General features: G+C 35.6%; 2 protein-coding genes across 4 annotated transcripts; one reads left to right on the plus strand and one right to left on the minus strand.

Annotated features, from left to right (window-relative positions):
- The first annotated feature begins 1,381 nt into the window (after positions 1–1,381).
- Positions 1,382–5,533, plus strand: LOC126688792 (protein TRIGALACTOSYLDIACYLGLYCEROL 4, chloroplastic). The gene is made up of 5 exons (XM_050383628.1): positions 1,382–1,749; positions 2,460–2,712; positions 3,231–3,594; positions 4,272–4,591; positions 5,163–5,533. The coding sequence occupies exons 1-5, from the start codon at positions 1,490–1,492 to the stop codon at positions 5,358–5,360; spliced, it is 1,395 nt and encodes a 464-aa protein (XP_050239585.1). The 5' UTR covers positions 1,382–1,489; the 3' UTR covers positions 5,361–5,533.
- A 7,584-nt stretch (positions 5,534–13,117) lies between these two features.
- Positions 13,118–15,935, minus strand: LOC126688793 (uncharacterized). Of its 3 annotated transcripts, XM_050383631.1 has the most exons (7): positions 15,697–15,935; positions 15,471–15,594; positions 14,398–14,537; positions 13,956–14,318; positions 13,806–13,828; positions 13,665–13,727; positions 13,300–13,580 (listed from the first exon to the last, which is right to left on the minus strand). In XM_050383631.1, the coding sequence occupies exons 1-6, from the start codon at positions 15,793–15,795 to the stop codon at positions 13,709–13,711; spliced, it is 768 nt and encodes a 255-aa protein (XP_050239588.1). In that variant the 5' UTR covers positions 15,796–15,935; the 3' UTR covers positions 13,300–13,580; positions 13,665–13,708. The 3 variants fall into 3 exon arrangements, with proteins under 3 accessions (XP_050239586.1, XP_050239587.1, XP_050239588.1); XM_050383629.1 differs by lacking the exon at positions 13,806–13,828 and having other exon boundaries at positions 13,118–13,580; positions 15,697–15,915; XM_050383630.1 differs by lacking the exon at positions 13,806–13,828 and having other exon boundaries at positions 13,118–13,580; positions 15,471–15,591; positions 15,697–15,911.
- Between the last annotated feature and the right edge of the window lie 901 nt (positions 15,936–16,836).

Here is a 16,836-nt window from a genome sequence, read left to right on the forward strand (position 1 = left end):
AAGAATTGGGTCTAGTGCCCTCAGATCTAATAAATTGCTGACATGCAGGGCAAGGTTGGCTTGATATAATAGGAAAATGATATATTTACAACACGTTTACAACAAATCCTTAGTTACAGGTTGTTACTGGTGAACAAAAAAATAATTTTAATAATAAGTTCAAATTAGAACCGTAACAACTTATCACCTAGAATTTATTACGAAAATGTTATCGACTTAGCACTTCTCTAATATAATATGAGGCAAGGCAATAACTTTAAATGGAGCCTTTTTATATTTAAATATTAATTAAACAAATTTATTTAATACTAACTAAACCAAGATTAATTTTAATGAATTAAATATATAGGCTGATAAATTAATATCAAATAAAGTAAGGTTAATTTCTAATAGAGTATTAAATATACAGTTCAAGCATAAAATTAGAAATAAGGGTGGCAATTCGTATTAGCGGGCCATGTTCTTGTCATGACAAGGTTAAGGGTATTTGAATACATAGCTTAATTCTAACCCAACTCATTTAATAATCATGTCAAAATCCCTCAACTCTAACACAATCCGTTTATTAAGTGGTTTGGCATGACATAACCTGTTTCAACCAGTTTAATAGATAATTTAAGAAAACTAAAGTGAATAGTGAGTTTTTATTCATTGTTTTGGGTAAAAGAGTTAGGGATTTTCAGAGTTTTAATGAAAGAATTATCAATATAATCAATAAAATTCTTTTAATTGCTCCACTATATTTAGAATCCAAATATATGTTAGATAAAAATGACATTTATTTATATTAATCGGGTTGATTGCGGGTTAAGCAGGTCAACCTATAATTGACCCATTTTATTAACCGTGTTATAAAGTGTGTTGATTGATGTTGAAACGAATTCATTTACACCAAATACTAATCCACAAAAAAAAAAAAAAAAAAAAAAAAAAAAAAAAAAAAAAAACTGCGTTATATTCATTTTAAGTTCACAAGTTGTGTCATATATTGCTATCCCTAATTAGAAATTTGACAAAAAGAAATGAAATTATTTTTTTGATGATTATTGTTTTTTGATGAATGCACGGTTTGAACATTAAAATTTTTATTCGAAGCCAATAAATTTTATTAATTGACCTAATTAAAATTTACTATGAGTGACATGTTTGCTAGAGATTCAATGGAGAGAATCATGTCAATAATTTTTTTTAATTTGAAAGTTATTGACTTTTTGTCAATGGATATCTGCTTTGATGTATCTAATGATATATAAATGATTAAATGATTGTCTATTTGTCATATATGTAAATAAATCTCTTTATTTGCTTAAAAAAAAAGTAAAATTCTTTAATTGCAGATAGAGACAGACAAAATTGGTAGCTTTTAAACCTTTAAACCTTTAAAACCCCATAAAAGAAAGAAACAAAACATTGGTGGGGGTGGGATGTTTAGTTATAGTGTTATCTATCTATCTGTGTTTGAGTAGCCGAATACTAGGAGGAGGAAGTGATGAAGAAGCTGAGATGGGCAATGGATGGAAGCTTTTGGGAGCTGGACTTGTCAACAGCCATGACAGCCGATGGGTTGGCCCGACCCGTTCCGGGAGACCCGATTCCATTGGGAGTATCAAGAGGGACTCGGCTATCGAGGGCTAAGCAGATCCACTTCATGCAACGCTTCATGTTCTTGCCTTTTGTCCCCTCTTACTCCTCCGCCTCTGACGGCGTCGCTCTCCACCGCGCCCTCACCATTCCCTTCTCTCAAAACTGGTACTCCCCACTCCCCACTACTCAGTTTTATTATTAGCCCCAACAACAATGCCACACAAACATTAAATTTCACAACTAAAAAAAAAAAAAAAAAAAAAAAAAAACTTAAAGGTTGTAAAAAAAAAATGATTATAATATAAACCCATGTTTTATATTAGGTCCAAGGTTTTTAATTTTGTCAATTGAAGTCTAAAATTTATGAAATTGTTTCAATTTAAGGCCTATGTATGTACATCTTTGTATGGCATTTCTGTTATTCTGGGTAGGAATGAACAGTAGATAAAAGTAGAAAACCATTTACTAAACTTTGTGTTTCACCAAAGAATGGCTTGTTCATAAATCAATTTGGTAGTCATTGAACAAGAGGGTAGAGAGAGATGGCTTTGTTTAGAGGAGATAAAATGTTTTGTTTAGAGTGAGAAAGTGATATTAGAAGATCAAAATTTGCTACCTATGTGAATACTCCATTACTACACTGAATAACATAAATGAAAAAGGAATAGGGTTGAAACAGTTTTATTAGTTTGGGACTTTAATTGATAAAATTAAAAACTTGTGACTTAATTTGAAACGGGTATAAACTCTGGGCCTTTTTATTAATTTCCCCACAAAATTGCGAAATTTGTTGTGTGATTAGAGTTATAGTTAAGTGTCCAGTGATGTTGATGTTTGGGTTGATATTTCTGGGGGGGTTCTGAAAAGAGATGCAGGTTTGGGACTTTGTTGGGTCAGTTCAATTTTCAGAAGTTCCAGTCCTCTGTTACTGGGAGTGGAGAAAAACCAAATTCCGTGTCCTCGTGGCTGCAAACCATTGGGAGACACCTTCAGAATCACTCCTTATATGCCCTTGGTTTCTCTTCTGAACTAATGTTAACACCCGATGATACACTGCTTCTTAGTTTGGATTCTTATACTTTTGGTGATAACAAGAAGCCTCGGAAGAAAGCTATCCTTCATCACAAGGTTTACAAAACATTTCCCTCTTTTTATGCTTTTTTTAATTGTTCTTAAAATTGCATTTATGTGGTGTGTTCTAGTTAATCAACTAGTGAAGTCTCTTTTGTCAAATAAGGGACTAGTTAACTCAACCGTGTTGTTGTTGTGAATGGGACTATGTTGTCTTGACTTGTTGGTAAAAAGCAATAATCTCGGACCATACACCTTAAGTTTCAAATACTATCATATCTTTAAAAAAAGAAAAGAAAAAAAAGAATGGTAATAATATGTTGAGTTATTCTTCTACTAACTAAGCGTCTTGTCAATGAGCTAGTAACTTAACCAAACTATGTGGGCCTTACATAGTGTGAGAGAGATGATGCATCTGCTGGATGCACAATATCCCTTCTCTTCCTTGTAAGACTTACTAGGTGGAGGTTGAGATTGTTGGTTCAATTTAGACCCACTACTAACAATGAATGAATTTTTTTTTGAAAATCCTACTTGATGAGGATTTCATTTGGGTATGATGTACCATTTTGCAGTTTCCCAATCACAACCTAACAGTGGAGGCAGTTTCGCCTGGACTTTTTGTTGACAAGTCTGGCAATTATTGGGATGTTCCGTTATCCTTGGCCATTGATATGGCTTCGCTTGCTTCTGACTCTGGTGCCAGTTATCATCTATGTATGCACCATAACACAGGCTTACCCACCCAATTCCAAGGTGATGATCATCAAACCATCCATGGACCACCTGCTACTCTCTTTCCCGGCTTTTCTGTCAAAAGTGCTTTTTCTTTCAAACAGAATTTTGACTTTTGGAGGAGTAAAGCTCCCAAGTTGAAACTGGTGCAACCATATGACATCTTCCTTTCAAATCCTCACATTTCAGCTTCAGGGATTATTGGTAAGCTACTTCCCTCATTGCTCACTTTTGATTTGTAGAGTTTGATATTATAGTGAGGTTAATTCCTGCTTCAATGGAGGAATCCTTAGCCTAGGACACATCAAGAAAAAAAAACATCAAACCTTTTATTTTATTAGTATCATGCAAGTGATTGCAGGTGCCAGAATTAATGACATTGAGGGGCTGTTTGGTAATGTTGTTCTAGTAACGTTGTTTGTATTTTTTGAAAATATGTGTAGGTGAAAAAGTGTGTGAAAATATGTGTAATGTTGTTTAAACACTGAAAGCTGTTGCTCAAAACACCCTACCAAACAGCCCTTGAACTTCTGCTCTTGCATTTTTGTAATTTATAAAGGAGAGAATTGGTCTAAAGTACTCTTGTTGGCTCTCCCATATAACAGTCTCTATCATAGGCTTTCTATTATGAGGTGTGATTTGCACTTTGTGATCATGTCACCATTGACTTTTCAGGTTGGAGTCATTGGACTCAATGTAGAAGATCTGGCAATAATTTGTTCATAAACCATAACCAGTTGATTTGTTGCTTAGGATTCTGAACATTCTAGGAATCATGATCAATTGCAATTCGTATCTTGCTATGCTAATACATTTGAATACATAAAATTCATTATATGCTTGCTGCATAACTGTTTGATGTCATTGTTTCAAACATATAGGTGCTGCTTTGACTGCCTCTGTTGGAGATTGCTCAGTTAGATCCCAGGAGTCCAATGGCTTCTCTTTTCAGGCATCTGGAGTGAAATCTGCCTTCCTGGCAGATCTGTTTGCATCAGTGTCATTTACAGCTCAGCATGGAAATTATCAAAGGCTATTCCTTGATCTCACCCGGTTTCATGCCCGCTTGGATTTCCCTTCTGGTTCAAGATTTGTTGCAGGTGCTACACAAGTAGCTCAGAATCTTTTGAATTCTCAGCACCCAAGTCTGGAAGATATTCAGACTATTTGCCCCAATGCATCCCTTTCTCTTCAGCAGCAGGTGCCTACATTTCTCTCATCATATCCCATGTTTGTATTTTTTTTTTAAAGTACTTTCCTGATTAGGCTAAGAGCTCGTTTACAAAAGATAGAAAAACAGCCTATGGAAGCTCCTTGGTTCAAAGAACATAATCACTATTCCTCTTATCTTTTTTGCAAAAGCTGCTGGTTGGTGAACAGACTAGCATTCAATGTTTCCTTTTTACTTGTTGGACCTGAATAGATTAGTTGCCAATGAAAGCATCCAATGCTTCTCGCTAGAACTTTTTCACAAATATTGGCTGCATGTTGATTCTAACACCATATTTAATTCTGGTATTACTTATTAATGGCAACAAGATGTTTACATTAGTTGCCAACAATAAATGGCCTTGTTTATGCTCATTTAATAAAATGTTGGACATGGTTTGCTTTGATTTTGAGCATTTGATGTTCTTATTAAAATTTGAACAAAGTGACATGCTAGTAGAAAAGTTTAAAAGTTATCCTCATTGTCTTTTATATTCTTTTTCATTAATGGCCTTTTAATAAACTCATTGCCAGTCATGACAAGTTCAATGTACAACTTTCAGATTGCTGGACCCTTTCTTTTTAGAGTCGATTCAGGAGTCACAGTTGATTTGGATAACCAAGACTGGCCCATACATGTGGATGATCCTGTATTTGCCCTTGAATATTCAATGAAAGTCCTTGGTTCAGCAAAAGCAGTGGCATGGTATTCACCAAAGCAACGAGAATTTATCATAGAACTTCGTTTTTTTGAGACATGAGCTGTATTCTTATATTTGTGTTTAGAGGTTTTGTTCTTTTCTTTGTGGTTTCATACGGTTAGATCATGTAAGAAAGAACTCAAAAAAGATCATTTAAGGGAGATACTGCCCATACCTGCTGTGTAACCATTTGAAAATTTATGTAGTATTTGAGATTGTTATTTTGAGAATTATTATAACTAGCCGTAAACTCGTGCGTTGCGCATGATAATTACTTTTATAGTGGTTTTATTAAATTTTTTTTTTTAATAATTTAAACTAATCTAATAATGAGTAATATATTTCATAATTATATTTTTATTTATTATAGGAACAATCATAAATGTAATATAAAAACAATCCAAAACACCAAAAAAACGTAAACTAAAAAAAAATTAATAAAACTAACAAAGATTAATTGAACCAATATTAGGATAAAATTTTGTTTTTGATAATCTATTAATGTTATTTTCTTTGTAGAAATTATAATTTTGGCCGCTCAAAACATATTATCAAATAAAAAATTATTAGCAAAATCTAAGAATTAAATTTCTATACATGCATTGTTATAAAATAATAATAATAAAAATAAAATTGCAAAAATTAAAATTTGTCACATATCCGATTATTTTCGTTTGGCTAACATTTACTTTTTTTTTTTTAAATAAATGACATTATAGAGTACTTCTAATACAACTATTAAGAATACTTTGTTCACCACAAAGGATTAGAAAATAAACAAAAATTAGTAAAGTCTCATAGTTTAACATCTAAATTGAGCACTATAAAAAATCATGCTATATAACAGAATAAATACCAAATTATCAAAATCATGCTATGTAATAGAATAATATTATATTTTTATATGCTATATTTAATTCTTTAGAACATAATAGGATAACATTTAACAATCAAAGAGAATAAAAAAAATAAAAACAGCAACAACAACAACAACAACAACAATTTAAAAAACAAAACTAAATCCCATTAACCGAAAATAGAGTTTTAAAGAATATAAAAAATTATCAACCTAAAGTAGCGATGCAAGAAAAAATAAAAAATAAAAAATAAAAAAATCTACCAAAAAATTTAGAGAGAGAGAGAGAGAGGGAACCTTTTTTTTGTGAGGGAAAACTATGCATAGAATAGAAGAGATAGTGACAAATTTATAGTAAGAGGATGTGAATAAGAAGAGACAAAAATAAAAGAAGATGAAGGGAAAGAGGAGGAATGATATTAATGTAAAGGGTAATGGGGAGATAAAAAGGTAAGGGAGGGAGAAAGATTGAAGAAGTAGTAGGGAGATGAAATAGTAAGGGAGAGAGAAAGGTTGGAGAAGTGTAAATATTAAAAAAATATATGTTAAAAACAATTATAAGAAATTTGATAAAAAATAAAAAAAAAAAAAAAATAAAATAAAAAAAAGACAAAACAAAACAAAACGTTGAAGCTTTCAAGCTTTAGGTTTTTTTTTTTTTTTTTTTTTTTTTTTTTTTTTTTTTTTTTTTTTTTTTTAAGCTGAAAAGGCTCGCACAAAACCCTAAAGCTGAACTGCAAAGGCTTTGAGTTTGCCTTAATAGTGGAACTAAATAAATAAGAGGTGGGCTGGATTAATTATACAGGTTTATTATAGGGTGATAGTGGAAGTAAATAAATAAGTAGTGGGTTGCATTTATAGGGTTGGAAATTGTAAAAACCATTTTAAAATTGTAGGAAAAATTATATTTTAAAAAAGAAAAGAAAAAAAAGAATGGTGTGACAGCTGATGTGGCGCAACGTGAGAGCAGTAGCATTAAATGCTACGCTTCAGCTTTTAGTAATATATAAATATATTATCGACTGGCAGCTAAAGCTTTGTTTAGGCATCAATCCTTGCAACTCTCTCTCTCTGGATGAATTATCAGCACAAACATGTAGTTCACACTGAAATCATATGTGCCGACAGCTTAACACAATATGTGGATACCACACAAATATGTCATTCACACTGAAATCCGCACTATAAAATGTTTTCAAAGCCGTAGACATCATTTCTTCGAGCAGGGATTTCATGTATTATTCCTCTCATAATACGTGGATGTCACACAACTACAAAGTCTATTTATTGTAAAAGAAATGATGCATGCAACCAGTGCATAAGACCATTATTACCTCATGACTAGTTTTATCAAGGTTATCTAAATTGATTGGTCTGCTACTTAAGCAGCAGCTTGAAAGCCACTTTGTCTTTCATGTAACTGGTAACCTTTGATCATCTTAGCTTAGGAGACATGCAATGAGTCCCTAATTCCTATTGCATCCTCCAATGTGATCACTTTATGTTGTCATTATATTACATATCTTTTAAACCTAATTTTATTTGACCCGAGGTCCACACAATTTTTTTTTTTGGTAAAACGGAAATTTCATTAAAGCTAAGAGCTACAAAGTCTAGGGTAAACTACACCCCAAGCATTAGCCAAAAGCTAGTACAAAATATAGGGAGGGGAGACATAATGTAAAACAAGAGAGTTTGGATTATTGATTCCCTCCTTAATTAGCCAAAAGGTCCACACAGTGATTTCCTTCGCGGTGGATGTGATCTATACGAGCTTCCTCAAAATGTTGGAGGAGTAACCTACAATCAGTAATGAGCCCACTGTAAGGATGAGTTGAGATCAGATGGGTATTATGAAGCTTAATAACATTAATAATAGTTTGGGCATCAATTTCAATTAAAAGCTTTCTAATGTTAAGGTTTTTGGCTAGGACTAGACCATCCCTAAGTCCCTAGAGCTCCGCAGCCATCGAATGGGTGAAACAGATAGCTCTATTGAAGCTGCCAACCCAACCTCCTTTGTGATCTCTCAATAATCCGCCCGCTGAGGCCATACCAGGATTACCATGCGCTGAACCGTCAGTGTTTAGCTTGAAAAAACCTGGTGGTGGTGGCTTCCACCCTACGCTAGTGACATTGTTCTTGATGAGGGTACTCTTAGGTGGGAGGATATGAAGAATTTCCTGGGATAGCGCTCTTATTTTATCCAAAATCTTCTGGGCAACAAAAGGCTGAGCTTCCATCATAAATTTGTTATGGGCTGACCAGATAGACCACACGGACAAGGGGAAGGTGATTTTCCAAGGAATGTTATGTATGCCGGGGGTCCTTGAAGAGGGAGTGGACATGAGTTTTAGCCAGTCGGGGAGGTTAGAAGTGAAGAACTCTGGCTGTAAGTCTTGGTTGGAGAGCACTTTCTAGATGGGGAGGATGTCTGGGCAGTCCCTAAGAACAGGAATGGTGGTTTCAGGATTTACATGGCAGAAAGGGTAGGAGTCATCATTAAGAATGTGCTTTTTGAGGAGTTGGCTCTTGGTGGAGAGACGGTCATGGCAAGCTAGCCAAAGGAATGTCATTACTCTTGGGATGGTATGGCTTTTCCAAACCCAAGTCCAAGAGTAGGATGCAGTCAAAGGGAGCTTAGATGCTAAAAGGTAGGCAGAGCGAGGATTGAATTGGCCGTTTAGTGAAAGTTTCCACGTAGGAAGATCAGCAAGGGTGGAGAAGAAAGGCTTGGGCGTTGCTCAAATGATGTCGCAAATCTGGTTGGGGAGCACAAAGGATAGGTTGCTGAGATTCCAGTTGCCTTGGGCATCCCATGTGTCTCTCACTTTTAGGGATATGTCGTTAGCATGAAGAGGGCCTTGAATAAGATTTCGAAGAGGGCCACTGCCCGTCCAGTTATCATACCAGAAGTGGATAGTCTCACCGTTTCAGATTAACCATCTGGTGCCATGGTTACAAATATCTTTCACTTTTGAGAGGCTGGTCCAGACCGTGGATTTTCTCTTCGTGGCATTTGAGGTGGCTAGATATTTTTTCCTGAAGGTCTCGGCCCAAAAGGTGCCAGAATCCGTGTGAAAGGCCTAAGCTCTTTTAGTAAGGAGGGCCCTATTGCGGGAGGAGCTCTTCTTTATACCCAAACCTCCAAGGTGTTTCGGCTTGGAGACCACGTCCCATTTGATGAAGTGGAGTTTCTTGCTAGTGGATGAATCGCCCCAGAGGAAGTTGCAGTTAAGTTTGTCAAGCTCAGTGCAAATTCTAGAGGGAAGGAGAGTGCATTGCATTAAGTGAATGGGCATGGCTGAGGTGATCGAGTTTATGAGAGTGAGCCGGCCAGCCATGTATAAGGGTTCGAGCTTTCCATCCCGATAGCTTGGTTTGAATTTTGTCAACAATATAGTCGAACGCTCTTTTATCTCGACCATCCATGATGATAGGGACACCTAGATATTTGCCAAAGACGTTGGTGCGATTCATGCCAAGCTCGTTTTTGATGAAGGAGATGTTCTCGGCACGGGTATGCAACGAGAAGAAGATTTTGGACTTGCTATGGTTCACTTTTTGGCCCGAGGAGGTACAAAAGTCCATTAGGACTCTCTTGAGTCTTGATGGTGTGGCAATTCTTTTTTGTTGCTTTGGCAAAGAGGATCGGATCATCAGCGAAGAAGAGATGCGAGAATGAAGGCCCATCTCTGGACGTATTCATGCCGATTCAATTGCCCTGGTTGACCTATGTTTTGATGAGCTCGGCCAAATACTCCATGCAAAGGATGAAAATGTACGGTGAGAGGGGTCGCCCTGACGTATACCACGAGAAGGAGAAAAAGGGTCAAGTCTTTCGCCGTTGATCAGGATAGAAAGATTGGATAAGAAAATGCAGGACATAATGAGATCGATCCAATCTTTCAGAAATTTGAACCAGTTGAGGACATGGTTTATGAAGCTCCATTCTAGTCAATCGAAAGCCTTCTTGAGGTCGATTTTAAGAGCCATGAGACCCTGTTTGCTCTTGGAGGTGGACATGGTATGAATGATTTCTTGGGTGATAATGACATTGTTGCTAGCGTTTCTTCTGGGTATAAAGCTTGCTTGGAAAGGGAGGATGAGGTCGGGCAGGAAGGGTTTGAGCCGCTAGACAAGAAGTTCCGTAACCGTTTTGTAGAGGGTGTTGCAAAGGCCAATGGGTCGGAATTGATGAATGATTTCAGGTTTATCCGTTTTTGGAATGAGGCAGATGAGGGTGTTGTTGAGATTTTCCGGGATCAACTTGGTTCGAAAGATATTTTTATAAACGAAATGACTAACGGGCCAACAATGTTCCAGTCTCTTTGGAAGAAAATGGGGGTGGAATCCGTCCGGGCTAGGTGCTTTGTGGGGCTTGAAGGAAAAATGGCACATTAAATGTCATGGTCGGTCACTTCACAGTTTATGGTGTCTTGAATGTCCTGTGAGAGGGAGGTGGGGAAGGTAAGAGAGGGTGGTTGAAGAAGAGTGTTGGTCATGTCTGTGGTGTAGAGGGTGCTGAAGTGAGAGCGGATTAAGGATTTAATTTCAGAGGTTGCATTGGTCCAATTCCCTGCTGAGTCCTTGAGGCACCATATTTTGTTATGGTGTCTTCAACAGAGGGTGGAAAGGTGGAAGAAGTTTGTGCTGCAATCGCCAAGAAGGGTCCACTCAATGCAGGACTTCAGGGCCCAAAACTCTTCTTCCAGGCGTAGAATTTGCTGGTACTCAGCTTGGAGCTCAGTTTCAAGATTTTTAAGGAGGTCCATACAATTTGAAAATATTACAACTAAACTTAACGCCACAGATGGATGGCTTTAATGTTGTCAAGTTTTTTACTTCTTTGACAAGTTCTATATTTTCCCTTGCCGGCACTGGTGCCTGGTTACTCTAGTACTATAATTTGATTTGCTTTTTTTTTTTGCTTGCCAGGTACCCTATAATCAGCTTCCGAGATTAACCTTCTAATCTTGAGTCCATGAAAATGTCAATGCATTACTTTAGTCCCCCCACTGTCTCTCTACCTATCCCCCATTGATATCTAGTAATTTTTTGTAGCTTATTTGCTAAATGTGAAATAAAAAGTTATAAATTCAAAATTAGCTTAATTTTATGGGAAAAATTAAAAAAATAAAAATAAATAAAGTTGAGTCAAAGAATGTTTTTTGCTAAACACAAATGATACTATGCATGGAGAAACTATTTGGTCCTCTGGGGTAGACGAGTGACGCTATCCTCCCAAGTGATGTGCACCAATAGAAAGCAACCACATTTAAAAAATAAAAAAAGACCCAGCATTTGGGACCACACTTGCAATACGTAATTGAGCTAAAGCCTTAAAAACAAATACTCTTCACTTCTAACCCAAGGAATTTTTCTATGCATGAACAAGCTTTATGAGATTTTTAACTAACTTGGTTTTTGGGCCTAATTTGTTCTAGCTTGTTTTCTTCTTTTCCCATGGATGAGTAGTGAGGACCCAATTACAAAGATTATAGCTATAAACTATGATTGAAGTGGTTGCCGGAATTCAAACACCACCATTGCAACTAACCATGACTGATCAAGGTATGTTACAAAGAATCATTTCACTCTTCAAAGTATCATTTTCTTGCTCAGTTTTGTCTCTATGTAGTTTATAATATAGTGTCTTCTACTTGTTTGATAAAAAGCCCAAGATGAGAAAGTATTAAAAGAATGAAATTTTAAGGTTTTTTATTTTTTTTATTTTTTTTTTTATTTAGTTTTCCTGACTATGAGCCCTTGTTTTTAACTCTAGAAACAAAGGCTCATTGACAAAAAAAACTAAATAGAAAGCCAAAAAAAAAAAACACCTCTTAAAATTTCATTCTTTTAATACTTTCTCATCTTGGGCTTTTTATCAAATAAGTAGAAGACACTAAATTATAAATTTATAAGCTACATAGAAACAAAACAAAGCAAGAAAATGATACTTTGAAGAGTGAATTAAGTCTTTGTAACATACCTTGATCAGTCATGGTTATTTGCAATGGTGGTGTTTGGATTCCGGCAACCACTTCAGTCATAATTTACAGTCATAATCTTTGTAATTGTGTCCTCACTACTCATCCATGGGAAAAGAAGGAAACAAGCCAGATCAAGTTAGGTCCAAAAACCAAGTTAGTTCAAAATCTCATAGAGCTTGTTCATTTAATTCCTTCAATGCTGTAGGAAGGGAGAGAGAAGAGACATGGGCAATTTAGGAAAATTTTGGTGAGAAGCAACTAAGTAAATTTGGGTTAGAAGTGAAGTGTATTTGTTTTTAAGGCTCTAGCTCAATTGCGTATTGCAAGTGTGGTCCCAAAGATTGAGTCATCCTTTTTTTTAAAATATGTGGCTGCTTTCTATTGGTGCACATCACTTGGGAAGACCACATCACTCGTCTACCAAGGAGGACCAAATAATTTCTCCTATGCATGGGTGAAACGTCAAAATATTTTTTGCAAATTTTCATAGCTAAGAAAATGCAAGATTGAGAATCATTAACATCAAGCAACAAGTTTTTCTTTTTGTTATTTTTTTATTTTTTTTTATTTTTTATTTTTTTGGGATGAAACATCAAACTAGAATTCAATTTCAATTTCAATTTCAATTTCTTGTAATAATCTAAACTGGATCTATTATGCTTTATGGTCAATTTAGTTGGGCCTAAAAGAGGGAGGCTGGAAAATGAGATTTTTCCTTTATTTGGTGTTGTGGAAATGAGGGGGATGAAAAATGGGTGGGTGGAGTTTCCACTCAGGCCCACCAAAAACCATCCTCCCAAATTGAGAGGAAAAAGTGGAGAAAAAATATTTCTTTAATAAAATTCTTTATATTGCCTCTCTTAATTACAATCTTTTCTATCCTCTCCTAATATATGATAAATGTAATAGTAAATTTATTCAAATCACTTTTTGCATCATTTCACTTTCCATCCTCTCAACCAAATACATTTAAGAGAAAACTAAAATATTTTCTATCATTGCATGTCACATGACCTAATGTCTCCAATAAAAAAGAGAAGGAAAAGAGTGTCTATCCCTTAATGATGCACCCTGCTTAAAAGAGATAATCCAACAATACCTACCATGAATTGCCAATAGTGGAGAGTTAAAGGCTGCATGCACCATTCGATGAATAATCTTCCTATCCTTTTTCTGTTGTAATGCAATTGGATTTCAGTAAAATGGAAGCTTACATTTGCTTATAGTATGATGCCTACCAAAACTGGTTTTGGGGCAAACTGATGGAAGCCCTAGGTGCTCTTCATTATAGTTTACAGTTACAAGACACAGCCCATGAGGTGGGGCAGACAAAGCATATTTAGCCAGCTCCTTGCGATCTCGACTTGCCAAAATCATGGGAACAATATCAGGAGGAATTGCTTCCTTTCCAATTTGAAGAAGCAGGGCAACCTAAAATGGTCAATAAATAAAAAATGCTTATACCTTAAATGCATAATACAACTTCTTTATACATGGGATTGACAAAAGAATTACCATGTTTCGCACTTGTCTATATAAGAAACCTGAACCTTCAACTTCTATCTGCAAAAGAGCTCCCTAGATAAAAATGCAACAAACTGATCAGCATTGAGACCTTGATTCCTCATATAAAATTCAAAACATGTAATTACTTACTGGGCCTTTTGGCTAGTATCATGCTGAAAACGGATAACAAAAACAAAATGAAGTATTTAGAGGAATGTATAATCTGAGGTGAAATAGATTTCATTCATCCAAGAGCACCCATACTATAATAGAAAACTTGTTTTGGGGCCTGACAATTACCATTTCAATGACATCAAAACGGAATATATTCTTCACTGGATCTCGCACTCGATCATTGTGAGATGCATTGACAAAAGCAGAGAAGTCATGCTTTCCAATAAAATAACTTGCAGCTTCTCTCATGACTGCAGCATTAAGTTTATAGAGACTGTGATAAGCATAGCGATGCTGAAATGGGTCCATTATGGTGTCATTATATATCTTGTAATGATAAATCTTTCTTTTTGCTGAGAATCGAGCATGGAATTTGGGCATGGCAGGGCTAATCTCTCGAACACGGATATCAGAGGGAAGAAGACCATTCAGAGCTGCGTGAATGCTTTCCAAGCTGTCATAGTTGAAAGGTGTAACAAAGTGTGCAACCTGAAAGCTTAATTGATAATAAGTTTGTTGTATGTTGATGGATGCCAAGTGAATCCCCATAAGAGTAACGAAGTCAGACCTGACCCAAGGCATGAACTCCCTTATCTGTCCTACTCGCACCAACTAAAAGGAGATCCTCCCTTTCTAGCTTTGTTGCTTGAGTTAAAGCTTTTTCCACAACGCACTGTATGGTTGGTGGTGACTGCTGATATTGCCAACCTGAAATGGATTTCATGGTGTTCAAGATAATGGAAAACTTGAAAATTTTGGTTTCTTCAAGGCTGATTTTATGTTGGGATGTTGGGCTTCTTTGGAGCCCAAAAGGATCTCAAAGGAAAAACATTAGAATGAAGCATGAAATTGATAATGATTATACCTAGTCCCAATTTTACATGGAAAGGCATAAGTTCATTGATGTAGAAATTATTTGATTGAAATTTTGGGCTATATTAGGATATAGCCATAAAGATCATGGTTTTTGTAAAGTACCATGGCCGACCTTGGTTTTATTCTACCATGGGTACCTGCAGGCTGCAGTTTTAAAGTTACTAATGAACCGAATGTATTCTTAAATAAACCTTATAATACAGAATTCAATATAGCAAAGATGTAGCCGTTAATAGTTTTCAATTGTGGACATAGGCTGTTAAATTAACCTACTTTAATTCTTATGTGCTTCTGCTTTCTCTTACTTTCTCAATCCTGTAAACAATTCTAACATGAACAATCCAAAATTACTGCCACAACAAGTGATGCCAAGTGCAGAGCAACTTATGTAAATTCATTATTTCCCAAGGCATTCCCAATTACCACTATATAAACGATGAAGATGCCTGAAAAGATTTCCCTGCGTAGAGAATATCATGAAGGCTTCCTAGCATTTCAAAGCTTCCCTAGGGTCCTTTGTTTGATTAATATGTCCTATAAGATAAGACTAGCCATTCATAGAATAAGAAACCAGTTTCCACTTTCCTCAATTGGGATTTATTTGTTGAAATGTTTACTTTGTTGTGTTTTTGTCTAATTATAATTTTGTTCCAAGAAAATAAATATACGAACATTAACAATTCCAACTAAGAAAACAAAGCGCAGAAGCAGCAACAACAAGAAATGAAGAAAATTGGTAAATGGGGGACCCAGAAAAGAAAAAACCTGAATAATGGGTGCCATCATATGCTATAACCAAACGCCACTTAAAACCAGAAGAAGCAGCAACTGTTACTGTTGGCTTCATAGTATTATGGTTAGGGTCCTCAGCACCACAACCCGTGTTCTGCTATAGAATATAAATTAACAAGAGTTCCACATCACACACAACACAGAGACAGAGGGAGAGAGAGAGAGTAAAAAGTAAATGTCAAATTTTTTTGTCAATTACCGAAGTATTATTGGGTGAAGGAAGAGACCCATTTGGATTAGGATTAAGAGGAAGAGAAGGAACAAAAGCTGACCCTACCACAACCGCAGCATAGCTCATCTCTTTGCTTTGCTAAGACTCACTGTGCTTCTTCTTCGAATTTGTCTGCTCAGCTGTGCAGTGCTATGCTAATAATGCTATCTTAAAAAATTGATATCGAAACGAGACGTTTTGTCCCTTGACGTACTATACAAATACATGGATTTTCCTAGGACGATGTCGTTTCATGGTCAAAGGCTGTTCTCTCTCTTTGGACTTTCTCTAGAAAGTTCTCTCAACTAAAGAAATTTTTGCTCCAAAATTTGGACTTTCTTCAAACTAACCAAACACCACAGGCACTCCTTATTCACCAAATTTTTCCTGTTCTCAAGTCTCTAGTATTTTGAGATATGAGTTTATGCAATGGATTCAGGTTTTTACATCAACCACATAGTGACTATGAGGCAAGACATATTATAATTTGGACAAAATTTAGCTACAAAATTTGTTGTAGTCTAAGACTATAACCTTATTCAATAAAATAGACATTACCACATATTTTAAAAATCTAACCATTGAATTGCATGTTCTTTACACTCTTAATACACATGTCAAATTTGTGTCAATCGAATATTATTTACTATGTGATTTATAAGCTTATATTTAGTACATAATTTTAAACTACAAAAACTTACAATTTAAACAATTTATTGATAACATAATTATTGATATTTAATTTTCCAAAAATTTTGTAAACTAGAAGAATATGTAATCTTTTTTTTTTTGAGAAACCCGTAAGCGGGGAATATTATTAAGGAATGAACTGAAGATCAACATTGTAGACATCAGCCGTGTCTGGAGGAACAGACTCCATCCAAACCTCAAAATTGTTAGACAATGCTCTTCTAGCCAACTTGTGGGCTAGACCATTACTTTGTCTTTTAACATGCTGAAAAGAAATACAACTAAAAAAAGAACTAAGGAATTTTATGTCATGAAGAATATGCCCAAACTCGGAGTGATCCATACTATTGCCATTGATGGAGTTAATAATGGTTTCTGAGTCTCCTTCAACCACCACTCTGTGAAAATCCAACTCTCTTGCAAACCATAGGGCTCGAC

The sequence above is a fragment of the Quercus robur genome, chromosome 6 (genome assembly GCF_932294415.1).
Source record: "Quercus robur chromosome 6, dhQueRobu3.1, whole genome shotgun sequence".
Lineage (NCBI taxonomy): Eukaryota > Viridiplantae > Streptophyta > Magnoliopsida > Fagales > Fagaceae > Quercus > Quercus robur.

What these genes read in the sequence shown, in the direction of transcription:
- LOC126688792 (XM_050383628.1), top strand. Translation starts at nt 1,490, where the DNA reads ATGAAGAAGCTGAGATGGGCAATGGATGGAAGCTTTTGGGAGCTGGAC. An exon ending in ATTCCCTTCTCTCAAAACTG is followed by an intron (nt 1,750 to 2,459) that starts GTACTCCCCACT and finishes AAAGAGATGCAG; the next exon opens with GTTTGGGACTTTGTTGGGTC. An exon ending in AAGCTATCCTTCATCACAAG is followed by an intron (nt 2,713 to 3,230) that starts GTTTACAAAACA and finishes ACCATTTTGCAG; the next exon opens with TTTCCCAATCACAACCTAAC.
- LOC126688793 (XM_050383629.1), bottom strand. Translation starts at nt 15,795, where the DNA reads ATGAGCTATGCTGCGGTTGTGGTAGGGTCAGCTTTTGTTCCTTCTCTT. An exon ending in GAGTTCATGCCTTGGGTCAG is followed by an intron (nt 14,319 to 14,397) that starts GTCTGACTTCGT and finishes TTAAGCTTTCAG; the next exon opens with GTTGCACACTTTGTTACACC. An exon ending in GTTTTGATGTCATTGAAATG is followed by an intron (nt 13,728 to 13,955) that starts GTAATTGTCAGG and finishes ATTTTTATCTAG; the next exon opens with GGAGCTCTTTTGCAGATAGA.